General features: G+C 42.0%; 2 protein-coding genes across 6 annotated transcripts; both read right to left on the reverse strand.

Annotated features, from left to right (window-relative positions):
• Positions 1–2,273: 2,273 nt before the first annotated feature.
• LOC135236459 (odorant receptor 131-2-like) lies at positions 2,274–19,602 on the reverse strand. Of its 4 annotated transcripts, none has more exons than XM_064302865.1 (2): positions 19,514–19,602; positions 2,274–4,044 (listed from the first exon to the last, which is right to left on the reverse strand). In XM_064302865.1, exon 2 carries the CDS (start codon positions 4,031–4,033, stop codon positions 3,116–3,118), a length of 918 nt encoding a protein of 305 aa, XP_064158935.1. In that variant the 5' UTR covers positions 4,034–4,044; positions 19,514–19,602; the 3' UTR covers positions 2,274–3,115. The 4 variants fall into 4 exon arrangements, with proteins under 4 accessions (XP_064158935.1, XP_064158932.1, XP_064158933.1 ...); XM_064302862.1 differs by lacking the exon at positions 19,514–19,602 and adding an exon at positions 11,753–11,883; XM_064302863.1 differs by lacking the exon at positions 19,514–19,602 and adding an exon at positions 11,753–11,840 and having other exon boundaries at positions 2,274–4,064.
• LOC135236458 (odorant receptor 131-2-like) lies at positions 8,658–20,123 on the reverse strand. 2 transcript variants are annotated; one of them, XM_064302861.1, is made up of 2 exons: positions 19,885–20,123; positions 8,658–11,912 (listed from the first exon to the last, which is right to left on the reverse strand). In XM_064302861.1, exon 2 carries the CDS (start codon positions 11,889–11,891, stop codon positions 10,956–10,958), a length of 936 nt encoding a protein of 311 aa, XP_064158931.1. In that variant the 5' UTR covers positions 11,892–11,912; positions 19,885–20,123; the 3' UTR covers positions 8,658–10,955. The 2 variants fall into 2 exon arrangements, with proteins under 2 accessions (XP_064158931.1, XP_064158930.1); XM_064302860.1 differs by lacking the exon at positions 19,885–20,123 and adding an exon at positions 12,296–13,907.
• Positions 20,124–20,305: the final 182 nt, after the last annotated feature.

The raw sequence follows: 20,305 nt of genomic DNA on the forward strand, positions 1-20,305 counted from the left end.
CCAGGGGGTGTGCTGACAAGTGTTTCCAAGAATTACTTTTACAAAACATCTTAAATAAGTGAATTCTAATGATTTTTGAAAGGAAAATGACATGAGAGGGGGGTTAATGAGAAGAGATGAAATAAGTTGTGTTTATTGCCTGTTCATGCAGTGTCAGAAAATGACAGCATGAATAAGGCTGGGCCTAACAAGAGGGCAGATAGAGATAAGAGCCCTTGCGAAAAAAGCTGTTTTGACAATGGGACAGCCCTAAGCCCTCATGGACTTGACGGGAATGTGCCTTTAAGTGCACAAGTCCAGAGAACGGGATTCAGCCACTGAGGTACCGTGCCCACACTGGAGAGAACCATCAGCCTCTCCTCCTCCAGGAATGCATACTGTCTGTTCAACAAAACCGGCTGCAGCTGGTCCTTAGTGAAGGAGGTGCAGCTGTCCCTCACTGCAGCACTCAGGGTGAAGCCACTCCGTACACGGCACCACCAGGCGGCGACACCGCCTCCATTCATTTTGAACGAGAGGTGGTGGCACACCTCCGCAAGGCATGCTGGGATTGCAGGCAGCGTGGGGCTGGGCTAGGCGGCGGCGGCGGCGGCGGCGGCGGCGGCGGTATAACTCCGCGTCGGGGTAACCAATCAGATTTGAACTAAAGATCCGTCAAGTAAATTCTTAATTGTCTTCAAATTTTCAAATTTTAGTTCCACATTCTATAGTTCCACAATGGAGGACTCACTCATAATTTCTGTACAGTGTGTAAATACATTTTTGGTTTTATTGGATCTGAATGGATCTGCTTCATGAATACCCTATCTAACAGGGAGTAGGCCTACTATACATCTCCCCCACTAAACAGGAGGAATACCAGAAAAGTATCTAGAAGCACAACCAAGCCAAGGTGGTGGAGGGTGAGCGCAATTCTGAGCAGTAGCCGTGAAGCATGGAGAAGCAGTGCAGGCAAGCAGCAGCACTGAGAGAGAGGCCTGACTGTTGGTTTAAAAAGGTGCTGCATTGGTGATGTGTGCCTGTGATTGGATGGGTAAGAGAAGAGTGCTCGTCTGTATGAAATTGGTTGATTAAGGAAATGTGTGAGTATGCGGTTACTGGGGCCCACCGATTGGTTGGCTCGCTGTAATTAGAGTTTTCCTGACAGAACTTGCTTTGCAAATTGCATGTGCATTGTTCATTTCTTTCTGAAATTTTAGGCCTTGACCTCATTGTTCGTAGCCCCGCTCTTGATATTTGCAAGCTGCAAATACATAAACCTCCACATGATGAAACACAAATGAGGAGATTGCAACATAGCAACGTGTCGCTACAGCACATCGTCAGCTCTGTGTGCCATGCAGGGAGGGAGTTCTTGCCAGAAAGCTCTGGAGAGCCCCCACTCCCCACTCCCCACCGCAGTGAAAACACAGACATTAAATATTAACAGACAACTCCTGAGACACGTGCATAATTGCACCGTTGTGTTTGTTCTTTTGTTGAGAAAACAGAGAAAGGATTCTCTGTGGAGTTGTGTTTCATTGCACTGGGCCTGAGTACACCTGCAGACAATGTCAAGCTTCAATGAGGAGGAGAAAAAGATTTTGATTCAATATCAATTGTGACTTTTACAGTTTGCTGACAGTAGTTCTGTCTGTTTGGATCCAATGTAATGTATGTGTAGGGTCATATTAATGTTGGGCATACTGTAATTACTTTAGTTACTGAGGGTAGATTTCCATATACATTTTCTATGGGCTTCTACAGGGCAGTCTTTTTTTTGAGACTTTGCTTTTGAAATGAACTTCACCTTCTGTAAATTTTTTTTTTTTTTCATGTTGCCTTGTTTATCTAGTGAGCTTTGGCAGAGTGCATCTTTAGTTTTATGTAAACAAATTTATATATATATATATATATATATATATATATATATATATGTAACTTTTCCCTCATTAGGACAATGCTTGAATCGAAGAGTTTGCATTGAAACGGGGGATGGGGAAATAAACACGGGTCAAGCACTATCATCTAAATTGAACATTCAGGAACCAGACAAGTGTTGTCTATATGAGTAAGCTAGCAGTGATCCTGGAAACCATGACAGAGCAGAGGGGGGGAATGACCTCCCAGAGATGGAAGACAAGCTCCTGCAAGATTTAATGCACATGAGGTCATTAGTAAAGTGTAGAACACAGACACAGTGTTGGGTCTCACACATCATAGAAGGCTCAGGCCGGGATGTGCCTGATCATCTTGGGAAATCAGTGAGCAGAAGACCTAATTGGATACAAAGTACTTCATTTTGGGATAAATTCATAATTTAATTGGGTGAAATGTTATACACAAAACAAAAAAATATACAGGATATTCAAATTCAGGCAATTTCTTCATGTGATTATATTAAAATACTCAGCTTACGCATGTGTTGTCAGAATGACGTATATTCGCAAAGACACATGCTTATATCTCAATACTGGAGCGAATCGAACCATTTCCCCTTGCTATTGTCAGCAGATGGCACTATTTCCTACAGTCTAGTGCTGTCAACTGATTGTCTAAAAAGCAATTTCTTATGGGTAATAATAAGTGCCCTACACAAAATGAACTTGGTCAATGCCATTTTATTGGCTGTAATTCCTGACATGGCTAGAGTAAAATATTTTTTTTAAAATTCAAAATAGAAAAATGTTAAGTAATATGTGTTTATATATACAACATTATGCCTCTTTCTCAGAAATGTGTGATTGTTTTTATTTTAATGTATTGAGATCACTTGACATGAAGCTTGGGCCACTACATCGCACCTTGTGCACTGAATATCCTTCAAACGTCTGCTCTTTGGCATTGAAAAACAATAGTTAGTATTTAGTAATTGTATCCTGCCTAATTTCCGTTCAGATGAAATTTCTACAATATCAAATGATAGCAAATAGAAGATGCAAAGGCTATAACACACTGCAACATAGGAAACATTTTATTTATTTCACCTCTTCATTAAAACCTGCAAACCTATCAAATTTTCCAATTGTTGTTTAATCCTTCTTTTTTTGGATACCAATGCACACAGACAAGTTTCTTCCTGTGGCTTTCTCTGTTTCCCATTCATCCTAAGCTGCTAGCTTTCTGCAGACGCATGCTAGACCTTGCAGCTCATGTAATATTTTAGGGCAAGGCAAAACTTTTTATCCCTCAGGCCATAGATAAGGGGACTCAGGGCCCTTGAGATAATGGTAAAAGCAACAAAATTGAAGAATCGGATGGGCAGGTACAAGTGTGGACTTTGCTTCTGAACAGCAGCCAGTATATAGGGGGTCCACAGGTCAGCCATGCACAGAATGAGCTGCAGGCCGTGGAGCAGGAGCGTGCGTCGCCCCTTTGACACAGACTGCTTATTCTCTCCAGAGGCAGCCTGAGCCGCCAGCATGATCTTGGTGTAGCAGAACAGTATGATCACCATAATAATAACAAAGTCCATCTGATTAAATATGACATACATGAGGTTGTGCCACTCAGTCACCAGCATGACTTGATAATAGCATGAAGTGGGCATGGCAAAGTACCCAGGTGGGGCCAAGACAGTGAAGATAATGAGATCCATGATGAGTCTGACGGAGCTGAATGCCCAGATAATAGCGATGGCAGCCATGGTCCTGCCGGTGGTGGAAATGCTGGCATGTCTAAGCGGCATGCAGATGGCCACGTAGCGCTCCAGGCACATAGCGGTGATGGTGTAGGGCGTGTTTTTAACGCCGATTCCCATGAGAACGCAGAGCACGATGCAGTAACTGACAGGTATGCGCACATTGAAGTAGCCGAACAGCACCACCAGGTCTGTGAGCAGCAGGAGTACAGAGTCCACCAGCAGGGTGTGAGCAAACAGGATGTAGCGTGCGGTGCCCCGAAAAGCCTGCTTACTGAAGAAGGTGAAGAGCATGAAGATGTCGATGTAAACAAAGAACCACACCAGCACTTGCACTATGGCCGTCCTCACCCTCAACACCCTGGGGTCGCTATCAATTATAATCAGGTTCCCACTGCTGCTGTTCTGATCCATGGCTCATACACCTGTAGGAAACAGGAGAAAACTGGGAAACGAAGCAAATTTTAATTGTGACTAATGCAGCACTTCTCACAGTAAACACTGCTCTTCAGTACTGATGTTCTGACACAGAGAGAAGAGAAACCATTTTAGGGAAATAATCACATTCAGAACATTAATATCCATAATTCTTTTACTTAAAGAATTAAATTGTGTTGACCGTTCTCCCTGAAATATTATTTAAAGCAAAGATCTGTATAAATGATAAAACAGAACATATTTAAACATTTTATTTGCTCTTCAGTCCATGATAATGCACAATTAAGAATTAAACAGCATTAAGTAATAAGTCCCAATTTCCAATAGGTGCTTGTACTATAACACTAAATTCATTCTTTAATAGCCTCTGTAACAGTATGGGTCACATTACAAAAAAAAATAATTCAGTGAACTATAGTAAAAAAAAATTTTCTTTTTAAATCTATATAAGCTCTTTTATAGAAAGTCTTGTAGTGAAGTTCACAGAAGTCTGCCTCTTATCAGACCCCCAAAATGAAAACAGCCTGTTTTCTCTGCTGACAGGGAGTTAGCAGGTGTGACAAACAGACAGTGCTCAGTTGCTACACAGTTTCAGGGTCCTAACATAAATATAGACATCAGAACATCTGCACCCCGTAGTCACTCGCCTATACAATAGTGCCAGGGCAAGATACTCAGCTGTACATACGCAGGCTACACACGCCGGAGGCACATCTGTTTCTACGACAGATAGCGATCCGTATGGATCCACACTACTGGAGGATCACTTGCAGTCTCCTTCTATGCACAACGTTTAGCACAGAGGAAAGGTTAAAAAGCGATGTAGAGTAAATAACCCAGATAACATTAAATGAATCCCATTCCAGTAGCACCGGGTAAGACTCCCTTCGCATCCCTTCGCCACTCAGATTCTTCTGCTGTTTCGTGTATCTGATAGGTTTCTTACAGCCTACTCCCTATGTTTTTTTTTTTTTTTTCCAAATTGGAAATGAAAGTCCATGCTGCATCTAAAGGTCTCACCATGAGATTTCATAGTCATTCATGTATTTGCAACCACCAAATGCTTTCGATCAGCTCAGATAGTATATTTTATGCATAAAGGATATAAATCAAGTTGACTCGTTGAAGTGCAATTTCATGAAAGTATCAAAAATGGTTCACGAAAAGCATCCTAAATTAATATCAATGGTTATTGAATTGCATTACTTCCTAACTAGTTGTAAGTTCATCTCATACTTGCATGACTTTAAAACAGCACATTCATTGCTAATGGGCAAAATGCATTCAAAAATAATGTAGGTCTATTATGAATCGCTAGTAGGTCAATCTAGTTCCATATTACCTTGAATAGTTCTTGACATCGGATCCTCAGCAAAATGACAAATGAGTCGAAAGCTTTTCGTTATATATAGAGGTGGGGCCTGATTCTCTTCCAGAAGGAACTGTTGAATATTACTGTATTGTTTACAAATGTCAGACAACAGGGCCCATTGAGGATGTTTGTTGCATGGGACCCAATCAAGCAGCCATCAAATTCCAGTAATGCTGGCATCCCGGAGTGCAATTATCTGTATATATGTTAAGGGATCAGGATTGCTTTACTTGGCAAATGTTGCCTTAGGATAGGCAATGTTAAGCTCTTAAGGAACAGTTCATATGGAGCTGTTATTTCTACAATAGACCAGATTCATGAAACATTTGCTCCTTAAATATGACATATAATTCTATGTTGTTATTTTTTTCCTTCATAAATGTTTGAAAATGCATTGAATTTATATCTGCTTTCCTGACATCTATCCCTTATCAAAGCACCAGCCACCATATTCACTTGTACATTTCATGTCAAAATCCGGCATCCAGTCATGGAATCTTTTTAATTCACAAGCTTCCAGCAAAAGACAAGTGGACGTGATATATTGACTTTTTCTTTGCAGATATATGACCAAATCCAGTTTTCCCCTGTCCCAGTATTACAGTTGTATGCAAAAGTTTGGGCACCCCTTGACAAATAACATATTTTGGTGATTTTTTAATTGAAAAGACACAGTCTCTCTAGGATATGGAAAAAACACTATATTTTCAGCAAACTTAATGCAGTTACTTTTTATGTCATAAATTGAACAAAAATTAAAAAATCATTGTGGCATGTGCAAAAGTTTGGGCACCCTACATAGTCAGTACTTAGTAATACCCCCTCTGGTGGATGTCACTGTCATGGTTTTGGCTGATGCCACCATTTCTTTTCCTTCCTGCGCCTTTTCTTCAGTTATTACGGCCATTGGTTTTTTTATGCACCTTTTCTTCAGTTATTACGGCCATTGAGTTGATTGAATTATACACGTGCAAATTTCCTTTTACTATTTGCACCTGTTGGTGTTCTATTTAAACCCTGAGCAAGCCGATAAGCTTTGCTTCAGTGTCACTTATGTTGCACGAAAGCCGGTATTCTGTCAAGCGAGGTAAAGGTATAGGATTGAGTTGCGATATTGGATTGTTGTGGCTATAAAATTAGCACAACAGTCTTTAGCTTTTTTAGATTGTTGGCAACAAGTTAGTGCCACAATCTAAGCTCAGTATTCTTTCTTTAGGGTTTTACTTTTTCAGCCTCGGTTCGAGGTCTGTTTTCTTTGAGTTGCCCCGTTTTCTGCTCCGGCAGTTTTGTTTTATTTTCATACTCCTTAAGCTTTAGTTCTTTTTTTACCCAGTACGTGGGTTGTGTAGAGCTTTTCTTTGGGATACTCTCCCTAAGGAGTATTGTTTTCCTTTCCCGTGTCTCTTGAGACTTTGTGGCTATTTTACCTCTGGTTAATAGCTTAAAGAACCTCCCTGTTCAGTCGCGGTTGGTCTCCCAAAACTCCAACTCCCTCACAGTCACAGCTTGTAAACGCTTTTTGTAGCCAGCTAAAAGTCTTACAATTCTTGTATATGGAATGTTCTCCCATTCTTCCTTGCAAAAGGCTTCTAGTTCTGCAATATTCTTGGGCTGTCTTGCATACACAGCTCTTTTTAAGATCTACCCACAGATTTTCAATTATGTTTAAGTCAGGGGACTGTGATGGCCATTCCAAAGCCTTCAGCTTGCGTCTCTTGAGGTAGTCCATGGTGGACTTCGAGGTATGTTTAGGATCATTATCCTGTTGTAGAAGCCATCCTCTTTTCAGCTTCAGCTTTTTTTTACAGATGGTGTGATGTTTGCTTCCAGAATTTGCTGGCATTTAGTGGAATCCATTCTTCCCTCCACCCATGCAATGTTTCCTGTGCCACTGGCTGCAACACAACCCCAAACATGATAGATCCACCCCCATGCTTAACAGTTGGCAAGGTGTTCTTTTCATGAAATGCTGCTGCTTTTTTTCTCCAAACATACCTTTGCTGATTGTGGCCAGAGTTCTATTTTAACTTCATCAGTCCACAGCACTTGTTTCCAAAACACATCAGGCTTCTGTAGATGTTCCGTTGCATACTTCTGACGTTGGATTTTATGATGAGGACGCAGGTAAGGTTTTCTTCTACTGACTCTTCCATGAAGGTCTTGTTTGTGCAAGCATCGCTGCACAGTGGAACGGTACAACACCACTCCTAAGTCTGCTAAATCTTTCTGCAGATTTTTTGCAGTCAAATGGGGGTTTTGATTTGCCTTTCTGACCAGCATACTAGCAGTTCTCTCCCGAGAGGTTTCTTGGTCTTCCAGATCTCATCTTGACCTCCACAGTTCCCCCAAACTGCCATCTCATACTATCTGCCATTGATGATGTTTTCTTAATATCATTGTGGCAGGGCGTGGTTTGTGGGAGAGGTTTGAGGCAGTCTGAGGATCACGCCTACTGGTTAAGTGCGCACACACACCTGGAGTGTGACAGTAATTAATCCAGGTATTTAAAGTGTGCTTTCTTCCCAGTAGGGGTCTATGACCGAGGAAAACACGAGCCGAGAGAGACAAACGTGCCAGCACGAGAAAAGGCTGGAAAGTGTCGTAGTTTCGTTATTTTGTCTTTGTTATTTTAGTTGTATATTTTTATTATTTTTACCCCGATCCCGTGAGGGTGAAGGGCGAAGCTGTTTTGTTGTTTTGTATTATACTGGATTCTCTCTCTCTCTCTCTGAAGTATGTAAATAAAGACCGGAATATTTCCAGATTCATGTCTCTCCCTGTGTCTGTTCAGAAAGGGGTGTGTCGCGGTGTGTGACATTAGGTGCCAAAACCTGGGACAGAAGAGCCTCCGACAATGGAAACCTCTCTGCTGGTTCAAATGGTGAAGCAGCTGGCCCAGATGCAGGAGAACCAACACCAGGCCCTCCGCAGTCTGCAGGAACAACAGCGGCAGGCTATACAAGCTAGGTCTGCATCATATGGTTGCGGATCGAGCCATCCTGACGGAGCTGCTGAGGGAAAGAACAACCCGTTCCACCCCAACCCCCACCCTCCTGGCCAACGTGAAGTTACAGAATATGGTCCCGCAGGACAACCCGGAGGCGTTTATTGAGTTGTTCGAAAGGACATCCATGGCATGCAACCGGTCAGTGGAGGAGCGGGCACTGCCCCTCCTACCCTTGCTTCCGGGGGAGGCGCAATTAGCGGCTCGCAACCTCCCGGCCAGTGCCCTGGTCGATTACTGTACCCTCCGGGCAACCATCTGGGAAAGGGTGGGACTGAAGCCCGAGGGCCACTGGAGAAAGATGCGAGAGTTGGCATTTTCCTCGACCGGTCGGCCCTTTGCTTACGCCCAGCAGCACCTCGACTCCTGCCGACGCTGGCTGCAGCCAGAGTGTCGCACACCTGAGGGAATTTTGGAGCAGGTGGCACTGGAGCATTTTATCAGGGGACTCCCAAAACGGACTTCGGACTGGCTCCGGTGTCACTTACTTGCCCGCTTGGGTGCAGCAGTTGAACTGGCGGGGAACCATCTGTCCGTCGCAGAGGACACAGGGACAAAAATCACAGAATAAACTTGCATTCCATTCCCCTTCTTTCTCCTCCTCCCCCTTGCTACCTGTATTGTTCCTCTCTCTTCTCTTCCCGTTACCCTCTCCTCCCCAAGGTCCCGTTTCCTTAAACCCCCACCTCCGTCCACCCGTTCCCCAACCTCAAATCGTAAAGTATTTTCCTTCCCCGGTCATGGGTCAGACGAGTGCGCCAGAAAGGCCGAGGCAGGGCTGTTGGCGCTGCAGGCGTAAGGGGGCATGTCTGAAAGGATTCCCCATAATGCACGTGAACATCGTGAACCGGACGCCGCACGCCACCCAGCCTTCCCCTGCCCCAGCAGAGACGTATCTCATACCTGTAAGTATGAAAGGGGATACAGTCCAGGCTTTGTTGGACTCAGGTTTTTCTCGTACCCTCGTGCACGAATGTCTGGTTCCACCAGAGGCAATCGATAGACTCACGGAGGTGGGCATAAGGTGTGTGCACAGGGATATACATTACTATCCGACCGCTCAGATTGAGTTTTCAATTTGGGGAGAAAAACATGGTATAGTGGCTGGGGTTAGTCCCCGCACCCCCCTCTAGCTCATTCTGGGACACGATTGGCCGTGGTTCAAAGAAATGGCAAGAGTAAAATTGGCAGAAGGGGCCCAACAAGGGGGGGGGGGGTGTTCATTGCCCTTTTGCTGCAGCTGGGGAGGAGCTGGTCACAAATGACAGAGATTCAGGGAGGGGCCATCTGGTGGGCAAAACCTGGAGCTTGGTGAGGCAGAAATGTCTGACATGGAGCCGGGGGCAGCTGCTAGTGGACCTCCCTTGCTCTCCCATGTGACTAACTTCTCCCTCGAACAATCTCAGGATGAAACGCTGAGTCGAGTAGTTGACCAAGTGATTAAAATTGATGGTAGGCTTCTCGGCCAGCAGAGGGCAGTGACATACCCCTATTTCTGTGTAATTAAAGAGAAATTATATTGGGTATGTCGGGACCCGTATACTCTGGAGGAAAATGCACAGCCTTTAGTACCAAAAATCCGCCAGAACATGGTTTTTCAGGCGGCTCATAACAATCTGATGGCAGGTCACCTTGGGCAGGATAAAACACTCAATCATATAACGGTTCGATTTTATTGACCGGGCATGTGGGGTGACGTCTGTCATTACAGCCCAGGTGGGCAGTTACTTTATATAAATAAAGGTAGGCACTTCTCACCCACTGGATGGGAAGTTTCCACCCGTTAAAATGTAGTCACATCATTTCCAGTGATTTTTGTTTCAGCTGCTCTTCAAAGAATTTAATAATTCAGCCAAAAAAGGTTTCTTTGAATGTATACATGTTTATTCTTTGTAGTTTTAATGCTGCTTCTATCATATTTCAGAGAAAAAAAGCACTCTTTTTCATTTTGAAATAGTTATTCTAGTTAGGGAATAATATTCCTCATCAGTGTAATTTAATTTTGTTAAATATGTGTGGAACTCCATACTACAAATGAATACTATGGCACAAACCAAAAGATTTTGAGATGACATTTTATTCTCTTCCTCCATGAATAAAAATCCCACTGACAAAGCTAATTTTCCTACACATTTTTGCTCCTTATTTCACTGGAATATTGCACTAATTAGAACTGTAATAAAGTTAATTTAATTTGAATTTATTTTATTCTTAATGTTACTAAATTTAAATAATTTAACCAGTACATTTGCTGCAGATTATTTGCAGTTTTTAAATAAAGATTTTCACCAGTGCTCTGTAATATGTTTTACTGAAAAATGGTCGGGGATCTTCAGAAGTGTTTAAATTTCACTGGTGTCTAAGGAGTTGAAGTATTTCAAGTGCATATTTGACCCAGATGGATTCACAATTACAAAAGAGACAAGTGCAAAAGAGACCTTGCAGACTTGAGTAGTGCTGCAGTTAGGTTGAGATTCTCAGCATTCATTATTCAGCTATACTGATTCATCTCGGAAGAGTCTTCAGGTTGCAATATTATGATTAAACCTGCAGGTGGTATAATACATTAGAGCAAGGAAAAACTTTTTATCCCTGAGACCATATATTATTGAACTCAGAGCCTTGGACGTAATACCCAAGGCCACATAATTGAAGTATCGGATAATCAAGTACAGCTCTAAATTGCACTCCAGCGCTACGCTCTCAGTGTAGGGGCTCAACCTATCAACCAGGCACAGAAACAGCTGCAGGCCGTGGAGCAGGAGCGTGCGTTTCCCCTTTGACGCAGACTGCTTATTTTCTCCAGAGGCAGTTCGAGCAGCCAGCGTGATTTTAACAAAGCAAAACAGAACAATAATTACAATCAGAACTAAGTCCACTTGATACCGAACAGTTCGCATGAAGCGATGCCACTCAGTCAGAATCATGATCTGATAGTGGCACAAGGTCGGCGTGGCAAAGTAGCCTGGCGGAGATATGACAATCAGGATAAAGAGGTCCAGAAAAGGGGTGAGGGAGCTGTAGGCTGAGATGATGGTGATGGCAGCCAGTGTCCTGCCAGTGGTGGCGATGTCAGCGTGCCTCAGAGGCATGCAGATGGCCACATAGCGCTCTAAGCACATAGCAGTGATGGTCACTGGTGTGCAGCTGCTAACGATCTCCAAGATAACGCAGAGCAGAACGCAGGAACCCACAGGAAATAGCAGATAGTTATAGTTAAGCAACACAATCAGTACTGAGAGCAGCAGGTAGACTGAGTCCACCAGCAGGGTGTGAGCAAACAGGATGTAGCGTGCATTGCCCCGGAAAGCCTGCTTACTGAAGAAGGTGAAGAGCATGAAGATGTCGATGTAAATAAAGAACCACACCAGCACTTGCACTATGGCCATCCTCGTCCTCACCAACACGGGGTCGTTGGTAATTACTTGCAGCTCCTCACTGCTGCTGTTCTGATCCATGGATCATACACCTGCAGGATACTGGAGAAAAGTGAATACTGGAGAAAAATATTACAAAGGATGACATTAAAGGTGGCATATCTTTTCACAGTATTTTCATGATAATCTATATTTTAATGCCATACATAATCCCAAAATACTGTTAACACCTGTTGAATTTTCACAACTTGTACCATACTAATAAACCATTAGAAAGCATTATTAAAATTCTAAATATTTTTAAGGCAATCAAATCCATATCCAGAATTGCTGTCAAATGAGCTATAAAATATTCATTTTTTCTCTAAAAGTATTAAAATATTAAGAGTCTAATTACAGTTTACTACCCCTTCTAAACTTTATTTCTGTGCACAGTACAATATGAATTAAGCAATATATACATAAATCGTGCATGGTCTATTTACCTTGACCCTTTTAATCTAGCATTGTTACCCTCAGTAAAATTGCAACTGCTGAAAGCAGGTTTTATAGTGTGGTGAGCACGTTTTCTGTCCAATGACTTTAGAGGGAGTTGTTTTGAATATTGCCATGCTGCTGACACACCCAACAACCAGGCTCTATTGAGGTTCCACACTCAGGTGTAATTGTATGATGTCAACATATCATCCCATTGCAGGACATTTTCCATTTACGACTGTCAGTAATATAATTTGTTCAGTATATGGCAATGGATTAGTGCTCCTTTAATGCAACTATTTGGCAGGTGTTATCAGTGCAAGGAGACATAAGTTGTAATACACCCTGTTTGTTTGCTAAATCTTTTGTTAATTGTTTGTATATGGGAAAGTACAATCACAACAAACAATAAGCCTGTACCCACAAATATCCAGCAAGTAAGCCAAATAAAGGTTCATTTGACTGAACAAATTCAATTGAGAAATCCTAAAAATATAGGTGCAGCAAATTTAAGTAAAATTTTAGGTTAATCCAATGAAGAATTTTTCAGTGTGTGAGATTACTATAAACTATTAATCACAAAAAGCTTTTTTGTGGTTTAAAGGGGAATTGCACTTTATAACACTTCTGCTTCTCATGACTGATATTGTCCTTCTAATGAATGTGTCGCCCTTCATTTTTCGATTAGTTATTTCATTATGTTAATATTTTACGCTGTTTTGTTGTTTTCCTTTACAAATGCAGGAAGTAGACCCAGGCAGTTTAGTGTCGAACTCGAGGATGCATATCATTGCGCGACTTCTGATGTGGGCGTACCTGCAGACAACAACTTTAGGTTGGTTGTTGAAATAGTGTTGTATGACTACTAGCTAGCGACACCGAAAATGTCTGAGGATGAAGGAGATTTTGTTTTTGATCATGGGATTGTTGTGCCCTATCGATTCGAGCCGGAATACACAGAAGCAGAGCTGGCTAATTTGCAGGCTGATTATGCGAGAGCGAGTCAGGAGCGGGCCGAGATTGAGGAGCCATAGGCTATTCCCAGGACAAACGGCAACTGGTGGTAGACATCCTATGTATCACAGACAGACGCGATAGTGTTAGCCAGCCCGCACAGTACCCACCTCGAGCGGTTCGACCAACGATGGGAAAATGGTGGGTACAGCTCCAGGCTTCAGACGGTCGCCTTGTTAGTCGGTGCCTTCAAAGTGGTTGCTGCATGCCCTTAGTCCTTGTTTGCGAACTTCTTCGGCTGTTATTCTGGGGTGTCATGCTGGGGTGATTAAATCCAGCCATGTCTGGCACAAAGTTGTATCTCGTGGAAAACTATGACAGTGTGCTTTCAAGTCAAGTTTAACAGGGGCATTATAACAACCGGGTACAATGCACCTCATTATTACACCGATATCGCATCAAACAAAAGCTAGCAGACGTTAGTTTGTTCGATTTCAACGCTAACGTTAACGGAATGTTTTGCTTCGCTTCTTTTCGATTTTGTCGTGAAACGAAATCGATGAAGAAGAAAAAAACAGAAACCATACTACTACGTGGACTTGCGCTAAAAAAAATTAAAATAGGTCTTTGTTTCTAACGTTAGACATTTAAAATGAAATAACGAATCAAAAAATGAAGGGCGACACATTCATTAGAAGGACAATATCAGTCATGAGAAGCAGAACTGTTATAAAGTGCAGTACCCCTTTAATTTCCTTCGTTTTTACACCAAGAGGTTTAATTAATACTTTGTGTTCTTATGCATTTAAACGTCATTGGAAATTACCATATGAAATTCAGCACCACCATAAAAGTGTTAGATCAAATAGTAGTGCATCCAATGTTTAAACCATATTTTCTGTAACACATCACTAGATGTGTGCATTGAGTGCATTGACTATAGAACCATAGGTGTGAGAAATATCCTACCCAAACACACTGTGCCTATAAGCCTGCATTCAAAACCATGTGGTAGTCACCACTTAACAGCCTCCAACCCACCATGTTACTTTCCTCAAATCAACAAAGTGAAAGTATTGGAGTGGTCATCATAAAGCCCTGGCCTGAATCCCATAGAAAATTTGTGGACTGAACTGAAAAAGCGTAAACTTTTGACCCACTGAAAATCTGATATAGTGAATTAAAGCTGAAACAAATCTGTCTCTAATTGATTGTTTTAAAATGACATGTATGGTAACATGTTGTGAGGGAGGGGAAGTGTGAAGACCAGACGCGACCAAACAGGGGATCTATAAGTTACCAAAGGGCACTCCAGTAACCACTGAGTCTCGTGAGAGACGGAATAAGAAGGGGGTGCTATACTCCTAAAGGACATATCCCAAATAATGAATAATAAACCCCTAAACGGGTAACTGAGGAAGAAGTATATAAAGAAAATAAAGGAACAGGGAAATGAGAAATGAAGAATAAACGACTTCGAACCGAAGCTGAGAAAAAGAAAATGTCTTTTCAAAAACAAACAGAAGACGTTCTGAGGCCAACTAAAACCAGGGGGAAAACTGGTTAGTAAGAGGCAGAAAGGTTTGTGCCCCGAAGGTGACACAATAACTCCTTAAAACCACCAACCTCAGAATGTGGACAAATACTGTCCTAATATCTTTTTCCACAAAAAAACCTGAAGTCTGAATTCTTTTACATTCCTTGGTTCCTAAAATCCTTACACCTTGCTCAGAGACGCGACAGGGAACTGGCTAGAGCAAAACACGTTACACTCAAGCACCGTTCCACTGCCTACTGACGCTTTAAATACCCAGCCACAGGTGTGGCTGGTAATCAGCGGAAGATGTGAGCAACCAACAGGTGAAACAGATCAGAGGTAATCCTGCAGGAATGCAAGGAATGTTAGAGCAGGAACAATCATCCCACAGGAACCAAAAATAACGATTAGCCGAGTGGCTAATCTGCAAGCTCGAAACTAATCGTCCCCACACACCAAAATAACGATTAGCCGAGTGGCTAATCGAAATGCTAACCACTGAGCCGGTGCAGGCACGGAAAAATGATCTACCCTGCACAGAAACCGTGACACATGTAATGTGCACACACATTTCCCCAAGTTGTAAAAACCCTCCTGCTGTCACCCCGCAGCATGGAGGGATCCTTGGGCAAAACCATGGGGTTCCCTCACCACTCTAGGAGACAGTAAAAAGGAGAAACCTGCCTGCAGCGGTTTATGTTGAGGGCCAGGCGCAGGCAAAAAAGTCTGGCCCATCTTAGATGCCCTGCAGCTTCACACCGCTGCAGAGAGGGAGCCTCTGGTCCCCTTCTCCTTGAACTATGTGCCCAAAGTCCAGTTCCCACAGACTCTCAGCCCTGACTCCAACTCAGAAGACTGTGTGGCACACAAGGACCCGGGCAAAAGAAGTATGTACTCAAGGGCCTCCCACAGTACCAGACTAAAAAAGGGAAAATCCCTGGAGGTGGATGTGGGAAGTGTAATAGCTCCCACTTGCCATGTTCATCATGGTCAATTGGGAGTTATTGACAGTAGGTGCCCCCTTTCCAGGGGCTAAGGGCCACCTTTCCTCAGCTGTTTCTCATGGAGGTAAAACCGGCAGCACTTCCAATCACCACCTTTGGATTACCCACAGGAACTACGTCCATCAAGTTGTTTTATTTCCACCTGGATGTTGTGTCGAGGTGTCAGTCTAAAGGTGTAACTCTGTCTTTTGTTCCTGTTTGAAAAAGGTTGTCGAACAGTACGTTCGTTAGGAAGTTCTCTGCTATGTGCTTGTTGTGAGGGTGTGCTTATGGGTGATCGTTAGAGTCTACGTCCTCTGACGAGTGATGACAGTGTCCGAAGGTCATTTTTGTGAGCCGAACGCTCGGTGATGGGACACTGATGAAGCACATCTATCCCCCCCGAGAAGCAGATCCAGACTGCACAGTTGAACCGACTGCACAGTTGATCCAACCGGATTACAGGCTAGACGGTCAAGAATCCAACAGGGTAATGGAGTTTTAGAAAGGGACTGTGGCAAAGATGCTATGCTGCACATGCACATCATGCTTGTGGCTCCCCCAAGCGAGAGACCGGCTCTAAAAGACTGCCTGTTGAGAGATGTCTCAACTATACAGCTGGACTCTGTTCCAAAAGATGAACGATGGTTTCAGGACAGTAATCAAAGTTGGACATTGATTGGAAGAATTGAAGCACTTTGTAAATGTCAATGTCTTGTCTGTGTCATGTCTGGTAATCCACTTCCCTTGTCTTTCTAACTTTTCTGTAAGCTTCCTCTTAGATACATGTTTGTGTGAAGGATTTATCACCTACAGGGGTGGTAATTAACACTTCACAGAGAGGAATATCATACACGTAATTCACTATTTGCCCATTCTCGGCCATGGGAAGCTTCATAGTGCTCAGACAGCATAGCCTGGAGATAAGGCAGAGCAGGAACTGGGGGTAACCATCTGAAGTGTGAATGTGTGTGTGCGTCATAGGGGGTGTGTCCATGCCCCTGCACTCTCCTCTTTTTAACTACGTAAAATATGCAGCTTTATTTGAGTTAGGTCAGTTAGTTGGGCAGTTAGGAAACTTAGAAGGAAGAAGTTTGTAACAGTTGGAAGTGGGCACCTGAGTCCTGAATCTAAGCCTGCCGTTCTACATTTCATCTCTGGTTCTTTTTGACTATTCTGCTGTCTTTTGTTTTCTGCATTTCGGATTACTTTGGGACAAAAGCTGCGGTTTGTCATCTTCTCTCATCCATTTCTTGTGTGACTGTAACTGTAATGTCTGTAACCTCTGTTAATTGTTTTAAAGTAGTTGAACCTCGTCTTTAGATTAGACATAAATACTTGTTGTATCTTAATAAATTTCTTAATTTTCACCTGGTTGTGAGTTGTACATTTTCAATAAAGGTTGATCCAAACAGTTTACTCTGCCTATCAACGAATTCGGTGATTTGATTGATAATTCATATCTTTGATAATAATAAGCAAATTAAATCTAATAAATATATTTACATGTTGGGTAAGTGAGGTGTTTTAACAGTTGATGCACTTTTGTTCGGTGTTCAGAGTGCTGGACGTCAAACGAGGGTGTTAACGGTTAAAACTGTTGGGTTCGGGAAATTAAACATATTTCAATTAATCCTCACCTTCATGACAATATGGTCGCTCACATTAAAAGAAATGGTTAGCTAGCTACGTGGTTTGAAACATTGAGAGGTGTAATTTCAAAGGGAGGCATCATCTTCAAGGAGGGAAAGTGGTCATCTGGTCATCACAGGCATAAGTCTAGCAGCTGCTAGCCTAGCTATAATTTTCAGTCATTTGTGTCATATTCTGAATGATTCTGTATCAATTTAATGCGAGGAGTCGTATCATGGACTTAAGTTATTTTACAGCTTTGTGATGACTGGGACTAATTAGCTAACATTGTAGCAAATGTTACAACAAACTAAACTTAACCCAGCTAGCTATGTTTACGAAGTTCCAGTAACAGCAAGACATGCAATAACTGAAGTATACACATCTATCCATCCATACATCCATTATCTATACCCGCTTATCCTGAGCAGGGTAGCGGGGGTGCTGAAGCCTATCCCAGCGTGCATTGGGCGAGAGGCAGGAATACACCCTGGACAGGCCGCGAATCCATCGCAGGGCACACACACCATTCACTCACACACTCATACCTATGGGCAATTTGGAGTCTCCAATCGGCCTACCTGCATGTCTTTGGACTGTGGGAGGAAACCAGAGGCTGTGTCATTGTAATCTACCCTACACAACCATATTAGGTTAATATTTTCAAACCCAATAAATACACTGATACAAATACACAATATGCTTGGCTATATAATATGTTGCAACTATGATATTCGCCGGATAAAAACAGGTTTTATGAGCATATTAAATTTTTTTTTTTTTTAGCTATTTCATCACGGCAACCTCTATGTTCTGCCTATTTGTAGACAGTTGGGTGCCTCTTGTGGTTAACATTGGTATCATTTTAAATTAAAGTTAATTTTAAGCAATATGTGCTAAATAACAATTATGCTATTTTAATAGCCTACTTGTTGTTTTCAGAAACTGAGAACATTGCAGTTAGATGCATGGTAAAACACAACTAGACAATCGAGATTAGCAGCAGCAATACAATTCACTCAACAAGAAAACTAATTAATTCAACAAGTTGTCAGGCTGTCAGTATTTTCATTTGAATTTTTCTGATATATACACATAATCATTGGGAAAATTTTTCAATTATTGGCCCTCGAAAGAGGCATTGATGTCAAGCCTATGTTACAGGCACAAAATGATGCAGCACTTATTGTAATTTGTATTTTTGTCCTAATGTTGCTTCTCTTAAACAAAACAATCAAATAATGACTCATTAACTTATACAATAACCTGCAATTAGACATTCATAGCATCAAGTTCACTACTCTTTAGCTTACAGACAAGACAAAGGCAATATTCCATAGTGAAATATATGTATTGTTCATAACATATAGGCTATATTCAGTAACAGATAAACATTAATCTGATACACTCTGTACTCTTACTGCGTGACACCTAGCACTCTTTCTGTATGAAAACGAAACAATTCTAAGGGGCAAAATATTTCATAGAATTATAAAGGCTATCACATTAGTCTCTTATTGTTAACATTATTCTGCATTAGTTTACTGAGGCTATCACATTAATCCACAGTTATTAATATTAATCTCCATTAGTCTACCGGGACAGGCTGATTCACTAACCGATATGTAACCGAATACGTAGCCATTCATTCATGGCGTCAATTACTCACTGTTGAGCATGTTACGAAATCCAGCAATGGACATAGCACGCGAGTCCCCCTAAGGTTGACCGTTAGCTAAGCTAGGCTAGCTGCTGTGATGTGCTCCAATAAACCAAGCTAGCGGTTAGCTAAGCTAGAACCAAATAAATGAATAGTAAATTATCTACAGCTAATGAAGCTAATCAGTGCCATAGTCTGCTAGTGCTAACAGTACATGCAGAGGTTTATTTCACATTCGCTCCACAGTGATATTAGGCTTACTGCATTTTGTCTTTGGTGAATGTAACGTGAACATGACTCGTTTCGTCAGCGATCGCCATTTTACTGTCGTTGCCAGCCAAACGTAGTGATGCTAATCTACGGTGAAACTCAGCATTTCCTTTCTTAATGATTACCGTTACTATTCACTCAAGTGTACAATGTCATTACATCATTAGATTGTTATTTATGATCAACTTACCTGTGTAAAAGATACACAATAGAAAATATTATCAGAGCGTGCATTTCACCTGAGATGATCTGATCACACGCATCATACACTGACGAAGTTTCTAGAATCACGAAGCTACAAACGCGATGCTTCTGAAATACTGGGTTAATTGCGCCCTCTGTTGGCCAGGCGTAGGTAAACCATATTTTACCTTTAATAACGTACGAACGTAATAACGTTCTGTTGACAGTTGTGCTTACATTTTTATCTAAGTGTTTTGTTTACGGTTTTAACCAAGTGCCACACCTAATTATAAAAACCGGGGATCAGTATGTGCATATGTGTTATTATTTTTCGTAAATAATGAAATAACGAAAAAAGCTTGCGATTCGCTTAGTTACCTGGTCCAGTGCTCTGTGGCAGGTAGGTACCTGTGTTGGGGGTTGGGGAGGGTGAAGTATCAGGTAACAGAGGTTCTCAATCAGCAATTGATCGTGTTCTACAGGAAGGGTAGGCTACTGAGAGGTAGAACATTTCTAGACCTGTTTTTTCAGGTGAGTCACTGATTCATGACTTCATTTCTTTCAGTTCTGTTCCTGGGTCATTCATGAACATTGTCATCAGTTCTTTCAGTTCAGAACTGGATACACTGATTTGTTGACTGACTTGTGTATTGACAATATTCTTCATCAGTGTCATTTAATTTTGTGAAATATATGAGGAACTCCATGTTACAATTAAATACTGCAGCACAAATCAAACGATTTTGAGACCACATTTTATTCTTTCCTTCTCAAAATAGAAACCACACTGACACACGTC

The sequence above is a fragment of the Anguilla rostrata genome, chromosome 12, assembly GCF_018555375.3.
Source record: "Anguilla rostrata isolate EN2019 chromosome 12, ASM1855537v3, whole genome shotgun sequence".
Classification (NCBI taxonomy): Eukaryota; Metazoa; Chordata; class Actinopteri; order Anguilliformes; family Anguillidae; genus Anguilla; species Anguilla rostrata.